The sequence below is a fragment of the Tachypleus tridentatus genome, chromosome 1, assembly GCF_004210375.1.
Source record: "Tachypleus tridentatus isolate NWPU-2018 chromosome 1, ASM421037v1, whole genome shotgun sequence".
Lineage (NCBI taxonomy): Eukaryota > Metazoa > Arthropoda > Merostomata > Xiphosura > Limulidae > Tachypleus > Tachypleus tridentatus.
Window position 1 is genome coordinate 74,073,030 of NC_134825.1, and position 24,279 is coordinate 74,097,308.

The following is a 24,279-nucleotide window of genomic DNA, read 5'->3' on the forward strand; positions in this document are numbered from 1 at the left end:
CAAAGGTAGGTTTACGGATTTAGGACGCTAAAATCCGAGGTTCGACTTCCCGCGATGAACGCAACAGATAGCATAATGTGGTTTTGCTCTAAAACAAACAGTAAAATAAATAATATTAAAACAGTTTCAAACAGAAAATTTGAGCCATACATTTTTTTATTCGACGGACATACAAAAGATAGAATAAAACTAATTTATACAACGCTAAAATCAAGGGTTCGATTCCGCTCGGTGAACTCAGCAGATAGCCAAATGTGGCTTTGACATAGGAAAACACACGCTAATTTATATAGCTTTGTATGTCACGAGGTAGCTGTGTTTCTTGCATCAGAACAAACTTACTTTCAAGCTAATCAGATTAATGTTATTTACTTGCTTTAGAACGTTATCTTCTGAATGTTATTTCTCGTAAATATTCAGAACTTTCCTTCTTTACACTAAGCCTTTGTAGCCTCATCTTCTCAAATTTTAAACAAGTTGTTGTAATAAGTTGACTGGTTTGTTGTTTTACTAAATCACGTGACGTGACGTTACCTGTGATAAAGAGAATATATAGGGTACAGGTTGAAAATGAACGAGTGCGCACGTATTCTGAAACGATAAGTCTAACTAGAAACACACAAATCGCACACAACAAACTGTTTCTAGACAAAACTCCTATCGCTTACTCTTCTATTTAGAGCAGTAAAACTACTAGAAAGCGCGCTTAAGATTGGACTTTTCAACGCTAGCGTGTCTCGTACAGTCCTTGCGGATCACTGAGAAGCAGAAGGTTCTTACGTCTGCACGAACTGATTGAGGAGAAACGCGTCCAGCCACACGTTCACTGTACGACGAGCATGGCACAACTAAATGTCGAGTTCGGAATTTTACTGTGTATAGAAACAAGGGACATTACTTTCACGTGATTAATAAGTCGGTAAACTGGATTAGACACGGCATGGAAGAGCCTTCTACTAAAGTTTATACCCCACACTTGAAGAGGATTTTGAAAACCTATCAGGAAGCTGCACTGGCTAGCTTACAGGGGCCTAACACGTTCATGGCTACGTGGAACAACGAAGAGACCGCGGAGAAGACCGGAGGTACAATGGTACATCCGAATGAGAAATCAACGGTGGGAAATATATCGGAAAGTATAGTGTCGGCTGCTCCTGTCGTTGTACAATCTGAAGATCCAGATGAAACGATAGGAACTGATTACGACCCTTTTCTCATGCCTCCGCCTTTCCCCATTCAGTTACCACCGATTTTTACACCACCAGACCGCAGTCGTTGTGAGAGATCTGAAACTAGTTTGAAAGAGGAAACCATTTCTTGCTTCATTGTTGGAGGCGAGAAACGTCTCTGTTTACCGCAGATCTTGAACACTGTTCTTAAGGATTTCAGTTTGCAACAGATCAACAGTGTGTGTGACGAACTGCATATTTTCTGTTCTCGCTGCACTCCGGAACAACTAGAGGTTCTGAAGGTTACAGGCGTTCTGCCCCTTAGTGCCCCCAGTTGTGGTCTCATCACAAAAAGTGATGCCGAGAGGTTGTGTGCAACTTTGCTTTACACGGTTTTGCCGAATTCGGAAATACGTGAGAAACATTTGTTAAAATTCCGCGTTGCACACCGGTGTTTTGGCAAATGTATAGGAGTGCTTGTTCCTGACCTCTACACGACACCTTCTGCAAGGTGCATTGAGTGCACGGAATGCTATGGAGTTATGAATCCAGAGGTCTTTGTTTGCCACGCACACCATTCAAAGGAAAACCGCACATGCCACTGGGGATTTGATTCTTCTAATTGGCGAGCTTATGTAATGTTATCCAAGGACGAGGAAAACTCAGAGAAACTTCAACAGCACTTAGAAGACGTTAAATCCAGATTTGAACGCACACAAAGCCGGAAAAGAAAGCAGGTACGTTACTGATTGGAAAAGATATAATAGAGAGTCTTTGAAACCTCAGATACTGGTTTGTAATTACTAGCTTACTTATTATTCCACAGTTTGTTTATTTGTTTCGTTTTTGAAAAATAACAACAACATCTTTAGAAAAACAGAATGCAGTTAAGCATTATTTGTAAGATAGAGTTTGAACAATTACATTATTTATTTATTACTATCAACGTACTCTCCAAACAATCAGGCCTGTAGTATTATTAATCTTGAGGAAATTTCCACTTTGCACGAGGAAAGGGATAGTAGAGGTTTTAAAAAACGAAGACGAGAAAAAGGGTTAAATAATGAAAAAAAACTTACTTATTGATTTATCAATTACTTTATAATCTTTTAATCGATTCTTTCTAACCGGTCTGAGAATGAATCAGTAAACTTCATATCTACTAATATACCAAGATTCAAACGAAGTACAGGAGGTTTCCTGTAAGTGACAGCTTTGATTTACACCCAGGACGTGTGATGATGGATTACTGGGACATCCATTAAGTTTTGATCGTATTTCACTGTTAGCAGAACGCGAGAATCATTTGACCTACTGTAAGTTTACTGGTGTTATTTGAAAATTAGTTTGGGTGTAAATAGTGTATATGGGATTCGTGAACACATTTTGAATAAGTCGTGATATCTTATCCGTATAAGGTTCTATACATATATTTTATCGGTGTTTAACAATACTACTCCGTATTATTGTAACGCATATTGCGCGTATTAATTAATTCTGTGCTTCACATGTAAAAGTGCGATCTAAATATATTAGGTTGTTGTTGTTTTGAATTAAGCATAAAGCTACACAATGGGCTATCTGTGCTCTGCCAACCACGGGTATCGAAACCAGGTTTTTAGCGTTGTAAGTCCGCAGACATACCGCTGAAACACTGGGGGCAAAATATTAGGTGATAAGTTGTTTTTGTTTTGTTTTTTCATTCATTTTATGTTGGAGACGAAACATTGAATCAAAGCTTACACAGATATTTTACTCTAGGCTTTGGTAATTTCAAAATTAAATTTGGCCCCAGTCAATGTTAGATTTTTGTGGCGTCATGTGTCTAATATAGATTAGATTTATCACGAAGGTGGACCTGGCTTTAGCGTGTATAACGGCCTTGGAGAGGAAGTACCGCCACTTTTGTCGCGACCTGAGACTCGGTTCATGGCGTCTGTGAAGTGCACGAGCTGTTGGTTACCACTTGCCTGTTTATTTCAGAACGTGGAATTTGCGTTTTTTTTGTACATTGCAATGTTTTAGATATATGTAAATATTATTCTTTTAGAATGACGGCTTCAATCACATTGTCAGGATAGTGAATTACTTATTTATAAAAAGAAGAATGAAAACTCGTAGTTTAAATTTTCATGTTGCGTCTGTGATTAATGTTACATACATGGGAACATGGATTCAATCTGTAAAGACAAAAATAGCGATTTATAAAAATAAAAACATTTACATACTAATTTGTATTTTGAACTTAGTTAACATTTTATGAACAATTATGTATGCATGTAATTTTCTGATTCATGTCTTATTTTACCTACGAACGTATTACAACAATCGGTGTGTATGTTTAAGTACCAAACATAAGTGGTTTGTTTGAGACAACCCATTTTCGATATCACCCACAAATACTGAGATTGGATGAGAACAAATTAGTGGCTTATTGTCTTCCGTGCCGAGGAAATTATAAACTGCGAGGCTTCGTTAAAACATGAGCTCGTTTGATATTTCTACACCCAAGGACTCCCCGTTTAATTATCGAAAGAGCAAAACGTGTTAAAAAAACAACATATAACACGTTTTCATTACTAAAGATATCGTCAAATTAATCATAAAAATTCGGAATGTCAAAATTATTTGTTCAAAAGTTACTATTTTGCTTTCATCTTCAACAAACACTATGCGCATATAATTAGGTTTAAAAATGAAAGAAAAACTAGTAACTAATCATAGTATGCCCATTTGCGACCGACTTCAACAAATTTGTTACAACTGTTGTATTATATGTATATGCATTTCTCACACCACATATCACTATATGTCAGACAATTGATCTTTTATGAAATACAGCAGGTTATATGTGTAACATAGCATAAAACATATAAAGTAGATTCAGTGTTAAAAACTATAAAGATTATACTAAAATTCAAGTTTTAGTTTAGTGCTGTAATATGAATAGTAAACTTCTTTCTCTAATAAATGACGTACTCGTTGGGGTTGTATTTGTTTGTTTGTTTTTCTAATTTCGCGCAAAGCTACACGAGAGCTATCTGCGCTAGCCATCCCTAATTTAGCAGTGTTAGACTAGACGAAAAGCAGCTAGTTATCACCACCCACCACCAATTCTTGGACTACTCTTTCACCAACAAATAGTGCGATTGGCTGTAACATTATAATGCCCCCACGACTGAAAAGGCGATCATATTTGGTGTGACGGTGGGTTGTATTGAGGAATCGACACAACTAGTGCTTCGAAATGAGTGAAGTATTAATACACTGAGCGTATAGTAAATTTTGCACGGTTTCTAACCTAGTGAAACTATAATTATTCCACAATAACAACGTAATCAAGTACACAGATCTCAATCTTGTTCATATTTTGTTCTCTCCTATTTAAGAAAACTTGTTCTTAATACTAAAGAGTTCTCCGCGGATCACCTTAACATTAGTGAGCCAAGTTAGTAGAAAAGTTTTATAAAATACGAAGGCAATGTTGAAGTTATTTGTAAATATTTATACATATAATTCAAGAAGATATGGAATATAATACATTTTCAGAAGCTGTAAATGGGAATATCATTGACCAAGGTCAGTTATCTAGAGGGTTTTGGATTAATAATGATCATACAAGTGTATCTGCTAAAAAATTAATTACTTGTGCGAGTTTTGTCTTCTAGGATTTTGTTGCCCTAAGTGCTCGGCGAACATCGAAAAGCTAGTTTCCAGAACCTTCCATCGCGGTGTAAATAATATACATAGGAGAGTGAACAGTCTTGTTAGTCCTGACAGGTTTCAAAACTCTGGGATGTTATTCTAGAAATAACGCTGTTTCACTAAAGACAAAACATTATGTCTAGCTATCAATATCATTAATCAAACGTTGAAGTTCAAACTTTTCAATAAAACGGACAGTTTAAACTTTATAACCTTTCTGTTCCCCTACTCGAATATTCTAGCTACCTTATATCACAATGTTTATTACTCACAGTTTATTGGATACTACATAATTTATTCAATAGTACAGGACTTCTTGGACGAACCTTGTACATTCACTCATGTTTATCACAGACAACGTTCCTGCTTTAGTATTTTAAACTAAAATTTCATTCAGTTTGTACGGGCCCGGCATGGCCAAGTGGTTAAGGCACTCAACTCGTAATGTGAAGGTCGCGGGTTAGAATCCCCATTACACCAAACATGCTTGCTCTTTCATTCAGTCGTGGGGTGGCATTATAATGTGACGGTCAATCCCACTATTCATTGGTAAAAAGTAGCCCCAGAGTTGGCGGTGACTAGTTGTCTTCCCTCTAGTTTTACACTGACTGTTAAATTTGGGATAGTTAGCGCAGATAGCCCTCATGTAGCTTTGAGAGAAATTAAAACCAAAAACAACTCGGTAGGAAATTCAACATTATTTTTTAATACTGACCATGGGTTTAAAAGTTTTACAGAATCCTATGACCCATTAAAAACTTAATTTTTTTGGAACTTGTCTAGGGTAATAATAAACCGTTATATTGTATGGTTTTACCTCCTGTTAATTTCAGTTCTTCTTGCATACAGTTAATATTATTTGTATAATAGTTCCATATCTGACATTACATTCCATCATTAGTTAATTTACATTGACACTCTTACGATTGTTGTAAATTTACTTTCTAAGTATTATTATTATTCTTGGGCTTTTTAGAGGTTTATCGTGATTCTATTCCGATTTTTTAGAAAACTAACTTTATTTAATACGTCCTGCTCTATGTGTATGTGTTTATTTTAACTTCGATTAGTTGAAATGGTATAGTCGTGCTAAAAACATTGTTTTCTCTGCATTACCTTTAACATTAATATTTTTATTTTTACAGAACCAGTATTCTGACTGTTTATTGACTTAGATATTATTTTAATTCATTATTTTGTGCAATCATAAACATTAGTTTTTGGCTGAACTCTTGACACTGCCATCATACTTGACTCCAGATCTATACATTAAAGTGTGTCGTAGTAATCTGTCTCAGATGCCACACTCTTGATGCTATTTAATGGGTTTTCCTTGGTCTCAAGACATTACTCCTCGCGATGGACACTCTGCAGGTAGCTCTTTGTGTATCTTGCCTTAAAAAAACAACAACAGTAAAAACACAAGACGTTTTTAGAGAGGGATTGTGTAGGGTTTTGCTCATACGTGGGTATATTGATGTACAACAACGAAACAATCAACCAACAAACATAAAGTCTAGGGCAGTACTTGAAGCCAACATCTAGTGTTTATGTATTCTGTAAGTAAGGCATATTGTATTATTTCTCTATTGCTAGTTGCATTAAACACACTATCTAATAGTGTTAAGCTTAGAATGCAAAACATATGTATTCAGGCCTAACCCAAGTATCCTAAAATGGCCGAACCTCGTGAATTATTATTGGGATTATGGCCGAAAAATCGTTTAAGGTGAGGATACCCAACTATTGAAACAATTAATTATAATTTGTATAAAGAGAAACGTAAATAAGTACATCTGATCAGATACATTCATTGTCAGGCTGGTTTTTAGTTTCACTTTAAATAGGCAACTTGCTATGATTGGAAGTTATTAGCTATTTCGTATTTTCCTTTTTATAAAGTTAACTATTATTTTTCTAGTTGCTTTGAATCCCAACAGGTAACATTCTAAAGAATAAATCAGTGAAACAATGTATTTCGGTCAATAAGTCTTTCATGGTTATACCTTAAAATTTATACTAGAATGAGTCTCATCATAAAGGTGAACAGAATTAATGTTGCACAAATATATATTATAACTAATGTCCGTAAAACAATTAGTTTACAATTAATAAAACGTGTTAGAAGACACAGAATTTTTGCTGTGCTGATAAATATAATAAACAAATCGAGCTGAATACCCCGGGTTGAAAGGTCAATCGTTGTGAAGTTTAGACACTATTGTGTTGCTTAGAGTTTCTTACCCTGTCAGACCACTAACAAGTAATTAGTTATATATTCATAAAACTGCAACATACATTAACACGCTGATGTTGTCAGAAGTAGTTTTTTTACGAAACTTATATACAATATATGCACGTATTAGTTTGTTTTGTCATGAGGTATGATACTTAAATCGAGATGTTGTTATGACTTTAAACAAACCATAACGTCAGGTCGTTTAGGAAGCTCTAAGACTGAAATACCATTAAAAATTATGTATCAGTTTTCTGTTGATTATCATTTGATGTTTCGTAAATGTGAATGAAAACAACTTACAAAGCCACATATTATTTTGACGGCTGACGTTGTATTAGGTTGAGGAATAATTCATGAGCGGTTTTAAATAATTTCATTCAAGCATAACATGCAAGACAATACAATACTTCAATGCATGAACACATTACACCCAAAACATTTATTATGATACTTTATTTCATGGAATACCTAGGTATATAGTATGCATTGTTTTAAACGAATTTGCAAGAAATTAAATGCGAAAAGCAGATGGTGTCGAAAATGCTCGATTTTGTCCACTTGACATTCCATTTAATGAGCTGAAAATGAAAGCAAAAATTAAAGACATATGAAAATCAAACACACCATCTATTAGAGCAAAAAATTATCTACCAAATGACATGAAATATTTTGCGAAAGCGTTTCATTTATGAATATATTTTTTTAACTTGAAAAAACGCTCACGAATTATTCCTCAACCCAATAAATAACTATTCGAAGCAATGCCCATAAAACCATCGTAATTACTCATGCCGTTTTTGTTTTTTGTGGTTATTGTTATTATTATTTACACAACGTGAAGATGATTTGTTCAGAAAATCCCACAATGTGAAGGCAAATTAAACTATCCGGAGACATTCTGGTTCAATATGTAGGTGATACATGAATATTACTAAAATCTACACTCCTGTTGTTTATCACCTTTGGGGTGCTAACAATGTGAAGACAGACAATCTGGAGACATTATGGTCCAGTATGTAAGAGATACGTGAATATTATTAAAGTCTACACTCTTGTTTATCACCTTTGGGGTGTTAACATGGATATAAGTTGCACTTTTTGCCACGCATACATATATACATTTTGATTTAATAGTTAACTATATCAAGTATAATCCGTTTCCATAAATTCCAAGTGTTTCATGTGCATATTGTATATTCTGATACATTACGACCAAACTTGTCTTGAGTGTTCTGATGAACAATTCAGTACAGAAATAACAATATCCAGTTTATCGTGTTTCACAGTCAGAAATAGTTGACAAACACAGAGGCTAAAATGTTTTATGAGATTATTATAGTTAACAGTTTCAGAATAAAACATTTTTTATTTTACAGTTGCCCAATCCACATGTCCATGTCATTTATTTCAGTTATAGACTCTGTTGTGGGTCATAAAACGATATTATGCCCCAACAGAATACTGAGCGCTATCATAATAAACTGGCCTCTTTCTAATTGCTCCGGTGAGAAAATAAGACCAAAAGATTTACGAAGAATCTAGAATCGAAAGGAAAGATGCTTAGTATCTCAGAACTTCTGAAGATGATTTAGAAGGGTCGAAACGTTGTTGTCTGCTTATCAATAAAAGCGTTAATACCCATACCAGCCGTTCTGATATACATTTCTATTTCAAGTAGGTTTTTCTTCATCAAGAAAGGTGCTTAGTGTTAGAGAGGGGAAGTAGGTGTTTAAAGCCCACCTCACTAAGCTCCAGCCAACCATTGTGACTGCCTCAATGACGGTTCTGATCAATATGGGCGTTATTGATCGCCGTAATGGCGACCCTCAATTGTACCAGACGGAAACAAACTGTATGCATGTACGTAGTCATAATATTGCATGTATGTGTGTTTATTTTATTGGTGTGTAAGAACAGCTCGTGAACAGCTTATTTGGGCCATATAAGCAGCCTTACATACTAGGTTTATCAGCCGAGATAGTAGAAACATTAGCGTCATCAAATTATGTTAATACTTTTCAGCATTTATATAGATTGTATAAAAATTACAAACGAGGATGAATAAATATAGTTCTTCTTATTACTTTGAATAAACCAAATATTTTCTGTTTATGACCTAATTTAGCCCTCTCTGTTTATAATGTTTGTAGTACTTTATAAAGTATCTTACTAAACAAAATCCATAATAAATTATATTTAAAAACATTATTATAAATGCTTATTATAAACAGTATTACAATTTTCACGTATGCCATCCAAATTCACGATATATATATATAAATACTATCTGGTGACCAAACTGTAAAATGCAGTTGATCTTAGCGTTTGAATCCGAATATAAATTAATTATTAATTTTAATTATTAGTTTAAACAGAAATTACCTTTTATTAGCATCCAAATTCATGTACCTGATTGGTTAAAACAACATGTGTGGTACTTTATAATTATAGCTAACCTGTATACATAAGTATTTGTATTACTGATATTTTATGCTGTCATAAGACGTGTAAAGGAAGATAAGTTACAAAATTAATAAATATGTATATAGTATAAACTGTACAACGTATTTACAATATTTACATTCAATCTGAACGTTACATTTAGAATATATTAAAATCGATCTACGGGTGTAGATAGCCTTTGCGTAGCTTTGCTCGAAATTCGAAACAAGCATCCTGTACAGACAAACATTTCAATTGGCTTACACGGTTATAACACTCCAAAGAAACGTGTTCCTGCTCGGCGACAAATAGCACCTTGAGCCTTAAATCTTCTGGCCTGCATTCCAATACACTACACTCGGCTGTCGCTGCATAAAATGTCAAATGTTGTTGTTAAGTGCAAAGTTACACTGTAGGTTATCTGTGCACAGCCCAGCGCGAGTATCGAAATCCGACAATTAGCGTTATAAACCCACAGACTTGCCGTTGAGTCGCTGGGGAAGGTGGTGTGGTCTAATCCAAAAAAAAAAAAAAAAGTGCAGTTTTAAATCTTGAAGTGATGACGTGCACATTGATAGAGAGTATCGTTGGACTAACCAGGGGAGTCATACCCCTCAATAAATAACGGAAACTCCCTTTAATCTACGTAGAAAGCCTTAATATATTTTATTAATTACTCATTTCCATGTCACGTCTAAACTAACATATTTAAATACCGTTAGTCTCAGGCCCGGCATGGCCAGGTGGTTAGGACGCTCGACTCCTCATCCGAGGATCGCGGGTTCGAATCTCCGTCGCATCAAACATGCTCGCCCTTTTAGCCGTGGAGGCGTTATAATGTCACGGTCAATCCCACTATTCGTTGGTAAAAGAGTAGCCCAAGAGTTGGCGGTGGGTGGTGATGATTAGCTGCCTTCCCTCTAGTCTTACACTGCTAAATTAGGGACGGCTAGCGCAGATAGCTCTCGTGTAGCTTTGCGCGAAATTTCAAACAAACCAAGCAACCGTTAATCTACGGCTAATCGCACAAATCACATTGAATACTGGGTTTCTGAAAGAGAAAGACGTTATTGTTCATAGCACAAATTTGTACCAGATTGTCAACTGGCTCGTGTATGTTGTTCAAATACCAATATCAATAAACTATCAAGTATTTAAGATACAGAGAAGAAGTAACAGATCAAACTTAACATTCAATAAATTTCTTCGTGTTGTCACGTTACCTGATTTTAACCTTCTCATTGTGTAAACCCTGAATGTTTTAGTTTTCTTCATATTTTTAACATAAAAAAGTCAATCCAGAAGAGATAATGAACCGAAGTCGGAATATTTAGTATTCGTACGATATGGTTTAATTCTCAACTTCATGTGTTTGTATGCACAGTGGAAGAAGAAGAAAAAAACTGGCACCATCATTTAATCATTTATTAATAACACTCCAGAAGATGGCACTTTTAGGTAATGGAAGTAGTTGGTTCTGTCACGAAATATAGGTTCTGCACATGAATTTACCGGTTTGTACGTCTTTTCAATCGATGGTAAATGTCAGTAGGGAAACCATCAAGTTTACTTATCTTGTACAATGTTTAGAATACCGTTTTCTTCCTGTAGAACCAACCCTGAGTTGAAAGTTTGCAGATAAAATCAATCAGAACACACAGTCACATCATAGTTGTTGTGTTGTGTTTTTTTTTTTTTTCGTTTATCTGTTATACGTCTTATCTATTCTTTTTCTCTTGCTCTGATAATGCAGTTGAAGAATGTGACTCGATCACATTAGGGTACGAATGAGGGTGAAGGTATAACAGGCCTCTGGGGCGGGAACTGGTGGATTTTATTACTGAAAGAAGAACAAACTTGAGCAACTTTATAAGCTTGAGAAAGTTTTTGTGTTGGTTGAAATGAGTATATTTATTGTAGCGACATAAAATTACTTATTGTATTACTACAAGGAACCACTTGAACAAACCTTGCGAAGAAAAATAATGTCAAGCAATCTTATGAGCTTGAGTCTTTTATTCTGTAGGTTTAAATATGTATATGTAGTAAAGTGATGCAAAACTACAGTATTACCACATCAACCAGCTGAACAGAGCTAACAACTGTATATGATTTTCCTTAGTTTATTTTACGGGTACGTACAAGTGACTTTTTCTTAATATTATAAAACTTTGTAAAACAGAAAAAAAAAATGCATTTATTAGTTATTTTTTAGTTACAGAAAGAAAACACATTTGGAAAGAAAGAGTTTTCACACTTTAATATAAAATATCATGTAGTTCGTTTAACTTTCTCGATCCTCTGTTTACTTTAGGGTTTTAACCATTTTTCATGATAAGTCGTTATCTCACGTTCTGACAGCTTAGAAGAAACGTACTATAATGAGTTATAGTGAAGTTATACCAGTCAAGACGAAATGCGTTGGTTCTCGTTCAGGCTTTAACAACACCAACTGGAAAATTGTTGGGATACTGGTATCTTCATCACCGAATGTTATGTTTTCACACCTATGTTTATGCATGTTTGTTTCTGTGTTTCTCAACAAGATTTCTCGAAAACGGCTGAATTGATCCAGACGAAAGGTGGTACACATTTTAACTATGATCCAAACTTAGAAGTTATTAGCTTTCGGAGGATCAAGGTCACAGCAAAGTCAATAATTTTTTTTTAAATCCCTTTCAGTCAACGTGGGGGCTGATTTTTCACACCGTTTTTGCTCTCAATAAAAATGATTGGATTTTGATGAACTTTGGCGGACATTTGCAGAATACTCTTACTCATTGTCCTGCCAAAAACGGTTCATGTCTGTTGATAAGGGACGGAGACACAGACATTTTTTTTTTTATGTAGGGCCGAGTGGTGGCGGCGGTAAGCATTCTTGTTTCGAACTTGCGTTGTTCTTCCGTTAAACAAGGACATCTGAGAGTAGACAAGATAAAACTGTTAAGAAAAAAACAAATTCCAAGGATAACGAGAGCATACTGTAAGAATTCTGTTCAACAAGAATACTTTGTCAACATACTGTCAAGTAAATCCCAATACGAACATCTTCCCAAGATAAAAATCCAACAATATAATATTGTGATGATAAAGCCCAACCCAAGCATACTGTCAGGTAAAACCCAATACGAACAATTTCCCAAGATAAAAATTCAACAACATAATATTGTGATGATAAAGCCCAACCCAAGCATACTGTCAGGTAAAACCCATATGTGTAGAATAAAACTCAAAACGAATGTATTGTCAAGGTATGCACCCATCCAAAATAATATTGTGAGAATACAAACCTTCAGTCATCAACCTTATTGTCGGAATAAAGCCAAATAAAAACATTTTCTAAGATAAAGTTCATATGGAGAAAACTCAATTAGGACATTTTGTTAGGATACAAACTAACGACCGTTAAAACACGTTAACCCTTAAACAGTGGGAATGTTGTACGTAGCAACATCAGTTGATGATGGCCGCCTTTTAAGGGTCCATGATACATTGCGGGAATAAAACTCGATAAGAACGTTTGTAAGAAACCTATCCGTAATGAGTCTGATGTTTAAAAAATTAGTGTTTTTAACATTTAAAATATTGGTACTTTACGTAAGAGACTGAGAATTAGCAACACTGGCCTGTTATAATAATTCTCATCCTTCACGGTTCTTGTTATGATGAAACAACTGTGTGTGTTTGTAATTATATTACCCAATCGTATTTACTGAAAAGCTTGTGCTGTTTATGGTGTATACACGTTACTTCTAACCCTTACAGTTCAGCGTGGCATGTACTATCTCTACCCCTATCCCTCTTCCTCACTAGTGGGACATAATTCAAGGTCGATGTTGTATTACGTTGGTTGTACGGCTAGTCATAACAAGGGCGTTGTTCATTCTTTCAAATAAATTTCTGTTTAAATTTTGATTGGCTTCCATGATTACTGTATTTGGCATTCTTCCAAGTGCGGAAGTTTGTAAACAAGAGCTTGTTTATATTCTTTAATAACAGTAGATGTAGTAATACACGTATTTTGCAACGATATGCGTCTGAAAGTAGTGCGGAAAATTCTTCTAACACTGTTACCATTTCCGTATTTTTGTTGTAAGTATATACAAAACAAACTGTTCTTGTAATAATGGTTAGCAATAAACATGCTGTGCAGACTCTGGGCGGTACCAGTAAAATCAATTTACGGTCAATGAAAGTGTCCTTGAAAGTGTTGGAACATGTACCTTTAATTGATTTAAAGAAGTGGAAAGTGTGATAGGGTGTATGATGAGGTGTTTAGTGGAAAAACAAAAAAATAATTTGCTACGAAATTATGGAGTCAAAAAATTACACAATTAAAACGTATGTGAACAACACCAAATTGTTACCACATTTTCCCTCTCTTATAGACATGTTTTTAAACATTTTTAATTTTCGTGTATGTTTATATATATATTTAAACTCAACACAGGAATCGAAGTTGCCAAATCTAGAGGTCTGTAAAATCCAAGTAAAAAACTATAGTATCTTCTCATACCTTTTTGCTGCTTATATTCTTTTATTTTTTTCTAAGTTTCACATACTCTCATATAAGTGAGTGTTTTTCGTATAGCAAAGCCACAACGGGCGATCTGCTGTGTTTACCGAAGGGAATCGAACCCATGATTTTAGCATTGTAAGTCGGAAAACACCTCCTATAAGATATTTGCTGTTCGAACTATCATTGCACATGCTTGCTTAACCGTTTCGGCAGTATTTTTACCATTTAATTATTATTATTATATATTAGACGTTGTAATTATAAAAGTCTTTTGAGACGTATCATTATAAAATAATCAAGCTCAAAAGCTTATTTATCGTCCTTCTTGAAAAACTGACATTTATCAAATAGCCCTGAATACGCACGCACAGACAGATTAAAACAACTAACATTCAGCATTCAGGAAGGAAGGTTCAAGATCGCTTGACCTGCTCTAGCCATTAATCAGCATATAATTACATTTTAAAAATAACTTCATAATTTATTTCGTTCGTCAGTTCAACATTTTTGTTTTGGTTTTTTTGTTTATTGTTACTCAACGATACAACGTGATCAGGGTGGACTCAGTCAAACCTGTTTATGTTAACGTATGTCTTTCGTGTCAGTACTGCAAACAATTAATTTTGATGGACAGTATTTCACAAGAAAATGTGTTTTTATCGTTTACAGCTACAAAAACGGCTCATTAGAGTTATAGAAAAACTGTCTTAAAGTTATATAACGAACAGAGAGAAAGCAGGCAAAATTCAATGTTGGATAATGCGTTCCTACAAGGTGATAAAACTGATGGAATGCGGATTGTGTCTGTATAATGAATTTACTTTAATCTGCATCTTAATTACAGATAATTAATTTTCTTTAACATAAACAGTGCATAAGTCAATACCACGCGTTCGATGTATACATTACGTGTATTCAACACTTCACAGAACTAGGGTCCAGTCATAACAGCTCAATATGGCAGGGGTTGAATCTGAACGAAATCGATTGAAAGCTGGCAGGAATTTTCAAAAGCATAAAACGAAACACCATATCCGAATGACAGTTCGTATTCGCACGAAGTGACAAGTTTGAATTTATGTCTGTTCTTTCTTATCTGGTTTTTCTGAATATTTCGAAATAATGTAATGTGCTAAATTTGAATCCACGTCTTGCATGAAACGTAAATGCTACACATTTTATTTGTCGTTGCTTTTAAATGGCACTGATATAGTTAATTATACAAACGGAAATATCTATTGGTGACTTGAGATCAAAGAGAAGCTTCTTAAAGCTTTTCTAAAAGTGACCAGTTAAATCAATGTTATGTGTTTCCTTGGTTTTTCTCTTGAGATAGCTGCGAAAAATAAGTTTAAAATCAGTTAAGGCTGGCACCTGGTGGTTAGGGCGTTAAACTCACAACCTAAGCTTTGACATATCGAAACCTGCCGCTGAACATGATCATCCTTCAATTCTTTCTAAAGGAGTAGTCTAAACGTTGGGAGTGGGTGGTGTTGACGAGTTGTTCTCCTTCTGGTCTATGACTTCAAACTGAGGGATGGCTAGAGCAGAGAGCCCTGGAGCAGTTTTGTACGAAATTCAAAACAAACAGAATTACTTAGTTTTGGCTTAAATTGAAGTTGAAATAGAGAGCACTTTAAAATGCACAGCTTTTAACGATTTTGTTTTTTTCAAATTAGGATTTTTGGTGGATATTTATCTTAACCTACGCTAATCATATAAACTAAGATATTCAAGTATTTTATATTATGCCTCAACTCGACAGAGATAGTTATAGATCTCTAAATAACGGTGACAGATTTGTTTGTGTTATATCCATGTAATGTTTCATTACTTTTGAATTGATAGACAGAAGGTAGGGTAAATATCCAACAGCGCTCATCTTTCTCTTGTTCGGCTAACGGTGAATTTATGTACTTAAAACCCTAACAATTCGTGGTTCGATTGCCGGTGGTGGACAGAGGGCAAATAGTCCAATGTATAGCTTTGTATTAATAAGACAACAATACTCTTTCAGCTCACCAGGAACCCAAAAGTACAAAATTGCAGTTTCGTGACAATGAGTCGTGAATCATAAATTCTCGAACTTACTATAACCATTAGACCACGCTTGGTCCATAATTTGAATTATTGTAGTCAACTGAATATTTGAACTGGACTATATATCAAATAGTCTTTTGTGAAGTAAATAAAGCTTTCCAGAAATTACTGTACGAGATAATGTTCAGGTTCACATTTTGTATTTTCATTGAGTGTTATAAAGAATGGGTAAAAAGGTCGGTTTGCTTTCAGAAACGAATCTTTTGTTAATAATTTTTAATGTGAAAAACTAAATTACTGATTTTTATTTGGCTCGAATTATACTATACGTAATTTTATTTTTTTGCTACAATGGACGGTTGTTGTTATTAAAGCTACACAAGGGCTATCTGCGCTAGCCGTCTCTAATTTTTAAGCAATATACTAGAGTGAAGACAGCCAATCAACGCAACCTACCATAAACCCTTGGGATATTCTTTACTAACGAATAGTTTTACTGACCGTCACGTTACCAATCTCGCTGAAAAGGCGAACATGTTTAGTGACGGGGTTCGATCCCGCAATTCACAGACAAGTCGAATGGTATAACCACATAGTCATGAGAAGTGATGTAAGAAGTGTTGTAATAAGTGTTAGATAAATGGTAACCATTATTTTAATTTTTCTCACTATAAGTTTGTATTACTTTTACCAGAATTTGCAAAGAAGAAATAAAATTTCTAACGATTTAAATAACACATACACAAAGTATTATATCACGTTGTTATTATTAAACATGTATGAAACGTATTATTTGATACCAATTGATACTGTAATACCAAACATATGAATTTCAATTGTCTTAACATGTGTTATAATAAACCAGAATTAAAAGCAGAAATAGCCCGTATCATTAGTAGCCATTTTATGTCACAGCCATGAACTGTGATGCTGTAAGTATCCTACATAGAGTTGGTCACAAAGGATCTAGCGTTCAGGGAATAGGGTTCACATCAAATGCCATATTGTAACTTGTACTGAAGCCAGATGCACAGCAGTATATACACGAAGAACATGCTAGAAAGTGCAAGCTGTTTAGCCTTCCTTTAAAAAGTTGTTTATAAACAACAAAACTTCATTGTGTATTCCCTGTCCCGAGATTTTCCTTCTTGAAAAAATATCGGGTTCCTCCTAAAGGTTTTCGTATAGGTAAAGCAGTCACTAATATACATCTATAACAACGTCACAACTGCTTACTTACCCCCCTAACGTTATCATATTACATTACGATCAAATAATCTCTGGGGACGTCATATATATATGCACTTTTACCCCCATTCTGTGGAAATGTGTAAGGTTTTTGACATGGTGAATAACCTCACAATAACAGAAACTAAAATTATTTTAATGTCATTTCGTATGTGTTTTAAAAAATAATTTGTGGCTGTTGGTTAGTTAATAGCTAAACTCTATTGCTGTTTTTTAAAGTATATCACACTTCTAGATAACGGAATTGATAAATATTTAATGAAATTATTCTTTTTAAATTTAAATGAGATATGCGCACAATCAACAAATCATTTACATGGTGGGAACACCGTGAAACATTTTCATGTTAATGGGTACGCTGGATAATATATATATATATATATATATGGCTCTTTGTTTCCTTGTCAACATTTATAGAACGAAATACACAGTTATTGATGTAAAAACAAAAATATTCCCGCAGACATTGTACGCGTGTGTGTGTTCATGCATTAATTCTTGCTTTGCAACTTTGACTTTGTCACTAGGTGGCGCTAGTAAAACGATATACTGACTTTTTCTACGCATTTATGTTAATAACACCGTGTAATAGATGATCCAAAGACGAAGATGGCGGGAAACACATGGGTGTTCAGATAAAACCGTAGGCATTAAAAATACGAACAAACGCTTTAACTAGTTTTACTATTATTTACATTTTATTTATATTAGTTACGATTGAAGCTCGAGAGGCTATGTGAGTCAGTGTAGGGATGTATTCTTTATACACTTTTTTCATTTTTTATTCGTGCGTAAAGTACGGTGAAAACAAAATGGTGTAATTATTTACCATGCTTATTTGTACGTCCCTTAAGCAGTGCAGAGCGCATAGTATTATAGACACGTACACAGATAGATAGACACAGATGTCGGACATACATGCGTGTTTTTTTTTAGATCACGAATGATACACTTAGTTATTATGCATGAAAAGTAGAGGTTTCAGTTCAGTGCGTTCGTAGACATATGCTATACTTCCTGAGAACAAACTCGTTTGGAACTTGTGAACAAACTTCTCCAGACCTCTGCCTGAACAGTGAATAGAGGAATATAACATAAGCGGAGAACCAGTCACAAGATGTGTTTTCGCAGGGTCCCCGAAAATGTACTGTTTAAAGAATATAACTAAAACAAAATTAAGAGTAACAAATGTTTTTATTTCTGGCTTTTGAAGTTCATATGTCATTTTGTGTAATAGCCCACAGAGTAAATAATCCTTCTATCGATTCCTGGCATGTGCACGTTTTACTGACATCACGACAGTACAAATTCCAACGTTAATCATCCTTTATATGACGTCATTTTAGTATATATTGATTGACAAACAATACACTACTGTAAGGTGACGAGAATGGTTAAGATAAGTGACCCTCCAGGTGGCCTTCGGTCCCCTTTCGAGGAAATAACTTGCGATATTTTTATTAAAATATTACTTTGATGGAATGAACTATTTTGGTATGAGGGACAAACTCTATACGCTCTTTGTGTAATGGTTTTCATTATTTTCAAACCAAGATAATTGTATACATGTTCCAAATTAGTAAGACCTTCTCAACATATTTCAAATGTAACTTTGATTATATATACAAATCAAAAATTGAAATTACAAGCGTAAAGGATGTTACACAACCGATGATTTAATGCATTCTAATCAGTATAGGTTTAATGTTTGCGTATATTTATTTATAACATTAAGTCTTTCTAGTGAATTTATTATCATTAACTTATAACTTACCTTCTTTTGGTTTTGTTTTGAATTTCAAGCAAAGCTACTCGAGGGCTATCTGCACTAACTGTCCCTAATTTAGCACTAGACGGAAGGTAGCTAGTCATCACCACCTACCGGTAGCTCTTGGACAACTCTTTCACCAACAAATAGTGGGATTGACCGTCACATTATAACGCCCCCACGGCTGAAAGGGCGAGCATGTTTAGCGCGACGGGGATGTGAACCCGCGACCCTCGGATTACTTCCCTCTTGTCTTACACTGCTAAATTAGGGACGGCTAGCACAGATAGCCCTCGAGTAACTTTATGCGAAATTTAAAATTTAAAAATCAAAAACAAACAAACCACCTGAGCATGCCGAGGTGACTTATCTTCTAGCTACAAGCTTTATAGGTAACTTGATTTGAATTGAGCCAAACCGATAAATTCTAACAATGAAATGTACATGCACATAAATGTACGTCTATACACTTGCACACATAAATGTACGTCTATACACTTGCACACATAAATGTACGTCTATACACCTGTACACATAAATGTACGTCTATACACCTGCACACATAAATGTACGTCTATACACCTGTACACATAAATGTACGTCTATACACCTGTACACATAAATGTACGTCTATACACCTGCACACATAAATGTACGTCTATACACCTGTACACATAAATGTACGTCTATATACCTGCACATATAAATGTACGTCTATATACCTGCACGCATAAATGGAAGATATCTTAAAAATCAATTAAAAAACAGCACCTTGGCAGTGACATATAGTTCTAATCAGGGATCACTGAGTCTGAACTAACCCTTACCCCACGTATTACATGGGGTGTTGTTCAGGTTGACAACGCCAAACGTATAACTGAAAAATTTGTGTCACATAAAATTTTCCATTTTCCGAAAAAAAAAGAAAAAGTATATTCAGTTCTAATAAATATTTTCAAATGAAATCCGTGGTTAACGATATAAGTCTAGATAACGCCCTTTAACTCTAATTAGTAAAACGTTTTCTAAAGCAGGTTCTGATGAGTAAATTATAAGAGCGTCATAAAAAAACCTGTTGAACAAATCATAATATTCTCACTTATAACCCTAAAATTCATGTTTTGATCCCTGTACAACACAGAAGTCTATTGTGCAGTTTTGAGCTTGATAACATGTAAACCTTCGTAAAAGTTGGAATGTGTTTTGAGCTGGTGATGGTATGTCAACTTTAGTATCTTGACATGACTCTTGTGTCCCACATGGCTTAGCACGTGCCGTATGAGTTGTTTGTTTGTGTGTGTTTTTCATGGTTTATGCGATGATACACATTCACGTATTTTTCGGAAAAAAAGTCGTCTTGGTTCTTTCTAGGACTCTAAAAGAGTGAATTCACAGTATTATAGTGCTGTACAGCTGGCAACAACATCTTATCTAAATTAATGGAGCGTTTTGCTTTTTTATAGTAATAATTTCCGAGAAAGAGGAAACTCATCCAATGATAGTGCAAACTACATGCTTCTTCTTTCGTATGATAGAAGTTTATCATTTCATTCATATGTTATTTATGGAGGCTCCATGGAAGACAACAAAGAAACTAGGGTTTTCAAATTACTATCAGTTTATTCCGGATTGTACGAATCATCAGGCTTTTGACCATAGTTAACAGACAGACGACAACATCGACACGTAATACTATCAGTGTCGGCGTGACACATGCGCATAGACCTGTATAATGTATATTTACACGTACATGTGAAAATTAGATAAATAAAGTAACAGACACATAAATGAAATTTCGTGATGACGAGAAACCCACTTGAAGTAAAGATGTATCTCACGACGGGAAGTATGGGTATTAGCACTTTTACCAAAATAAAGCAGAGAACAACGTTTCGACTTCTTACGTTATCTTCACCTTACCAAAAAAAGGTTAAGCAGATGTATCTCTTCATTATATATGCAAAAAACGGCTCGTTTGGGTTGAGAAAATATTTTACATAGAAGGTCGAAACGTTGTTCGCTCTTCTATGTAAAATATTTTCTCAACCCAAACGAGCCGATTTTGCATATATATTTCTCTACAAGTGGGTTTACTCGACATCACTGATTATCTCTTCATTGCTTAATGGCACATCGTGGCCAGGTGGCTAAGGCACCTCGACCAGTAATCCGAGGGTCGCGGATTCGAATCCCCGTCACACCAAACATGCTTGTCCTTTCAGCCGTGGGGGCGTCATAATGTAATGGCCAATCCCACTATTCGTTTGTAAAAGAGTAGGCCAAGAGTTGGCGGTGGAAGGTGATGACTGGCTGCTTTCCCTGTCGTCTTACACTGTTAAATTAGGGACGGCTAGCGCAGATAAACCTCGTGTAGCATTACGCGAAATTTAAAACAAACCAAACTAATTATTGCTTAATTGTCGGTCGGATCTGTTAATTATGAGGTTGGTTGATGGGTTTGTCGTGTTGGCTTCGTTTTTTGTTGTTGGCACCTGGATAACACTCTTTGTTGACCTGAGGCCCGGCATGGCCAAGCGTGTTAAGGCGTGCGACTTGTAACTGAGGATCGCGGGTTCGCATCCCCGTCGCGCCAAACATGCTCGCCCTTTCAGCCGTGGGGCGTTATAATGTGACGGTGAATCCCACTTTTCGTTGGTAAAAGAGTAGCCCAAGAGTTGGCGGTGGGTGGTGATGACTAGCTGCCTTCCCTCTAGTCTTACACTGCTAAATTAGAGACGGCTAGCACAGATAGCTCTCGAGTAGCTTTGTGCGAAATTCAAAAACAAACAAACAAATTGTTGACCTGATGATGACGTAAGGTCGAAACGTTGTTCTCTGTTTTATTTTGGTGAAAGTGTTAATACCCATACCAGCCGTCCTGAGAATACATAAATTAAATCTCATTTCGATTCACTTTCCGTGCAGTCTTTGCTGTTAACAATATGTTGCTATAACGCTTCTCGTTGCTAAGAGCCATCTACAAGTACAGGGTGTTCAGAAAGCCACTGTGCACTTATGTATTTATTAACAGACATGTTTCAATACAGAATACAGGAGGTAAATATGAATGACAATTATAAACAATGTTAAAAGTGACCCCCGTTGACATCAATACAGGCCTGGATCCTTACACGTCCTTCAGTTGTTAAAACCATATTGGGATTAAAATCTGAAATATAATAACATATGATTACAAAACTGCACAGTGACTTTCCGAACACCCTGTATATTTTAGGAATGTGAAACTAAGCAATAGATTACGTGTGCAAGGTTCCACCATATTTGAAAGAGTAGCTTTGAACCAGTGGCGCAGTGCAGTTGTTCTCAACCTGGGAGATGGTGCACCAAACGTGACAGGGGTCCGCCAGGCTTAACTTCTCTGAGGTGAGACGATTCCGTCAATACATTCGTGAAGAGAGTTCTCGTCAAAAACAGTAGTTACCATGGAACAAGATGTTAATTTCTACACTGTAAATATTTATATTATGCGTATGTATGTACATAAATATATGCAAATACATAAAGTAATTTGCATGTAGATTGCATAAGTTGAGCACAAGGAGGGCAAGATGGTTGTGAAGTGATAACTACATTTAAGGACACTTCTATTCTACAGTTACCTCTGCCGAATTCTGCTCATTTGGGGCAACATGACACTTATTGCACGTGCCATAACAACTGCCCAATCAGGTCACATCAGGTAAATCCTATTTTCACGTGTATAAACCATCAAAAACTACAAATAACCACATATGTCAGTTCTCTAATGCACACTTGTCACCTTGAACGTGTTGCACAGCGTTTCTACGCTGCTGTAGTTGAGGCCCGGCATGGTCAGTTGTGTTAAGGCGTTCGACTCGTAATCTGAGGGTCGCGGGTTCGAATCCCCGTCGTTGGAGCGTTATAATGTGATGGTCAATTCATTCGTTGGTAAAAGAGTAGTCCAAGAGTTGGCGGTGGGTAGTGATGACTAGGTGGCTTCCCTCTATTTTTACATTGCTACATTAGGGACGGCTAGCGCAGATAGTCCTTTGTAGCCTTGTGCGAAATTCAAAACAAACAAAGAAACTGAAGTAGTTGCTGTGGAAACTATCACTAACAACCAGTTATAAAATATTACGTTTATAGATTAAGTTGAGAAGTGTGATAAGTCACAAAACCGAAAATATTTTATGATAAACGTTTGAGACATATTGTGAGACAGTTTAGATTGTAGAGTTGTTCAGGGCTTAAGGACTGCGTAATTGTATTCTGTTTGCTTAACTTGTGTGATATTCAGTTCAGAATGCACATCAGAGGTCTATCCTATACACCGTGTATAGGTAACCTGGTATAACCTTGCACCAAATTCAACAACAGTATCTTATCTGACTTGTGTTATATTGTTTATGTGCCTTACTATTGTCATACAACATTTATGACAGCATGTAACAGAAAAGCTTTTACACACATTTTTATTTGATGCCTATCAATCATAATATCTAAAAAGTGGCATATGAGTATTATTAGATTAACCTTAGTACAGTAAGTAGAATCCCTTTTGCGACGGGATCGGTATAATATACACGATAAATGCAATTTTCGGTGAATAAATAAGTTTATTAAATAGAAAGTTATTTTCACGATATACGAGAATATTTTGAATAAATCTATCGTTACTAGAACACTAGAGGTAATCAGTAATTTTCAATATAATATTTTGAATCAGCATCGTTAAATTTCTCAAAAATAGTTACATCTTTTTTCTAATAGATCGATCGATGAGTAATATTAAAAACAAAAACTTTCAAATATTAGAATAATTAATTAATTAGACATTGTCACGATTATTGATATTTTTTGCCTCTATGATGAATAAAATAAAACCATGATCTGAAAGAGTGCATGCTTAACACGTTCAAACTTAAACAGTTAGTAAAAACAGAAAAATGTTAAAATACTTTAAATAAATAACTAAACTAATTCCAAATCATGTGGAAACATCTAGTTCAAGTACAACAAACGTACGTACAATGATAATATTTTAACGGTTTCACAAGCATGCACATACATTGGGGCCAAGGAGACCATGGCTCCTTACATTTCTTACTTAGAGAGGCCAGTATATGATTTATTCATTACTTTGCACTATGAAAAAAAAACACACATG

At 35.3% G+C, this 24,279-nt stretch overlaps 1 protein-coding gene across 2 annotated transcripts in view; it reads left to right on the top strand.

Moving 5' to 3' along the window:
• The first annotated feature begins 368 nt into the window (after positions 1–368).
• The window catches only part of LOC143252495 (uncharacterized), an 83,959-nt gene continuing 60,048 nt past the window's right edge, over positions 369–24,279 (top strand). The window contains exon 1 of one of the 2 annotated variants that reach the window (XM_076504732.1): positions 369–1,906. In XM_076504732.1, coding sequence (XP_076360847.1) covers positions 941–1,906 — 966 coding nt within the window. In that variant the 5' untranslated portion in view covers positions 369–940. The remainder of the gene's footprint in view (positions 1,907–24,279) is intronic. The other variant, XM_076504722.1, reaches the window with a different exon arrangement.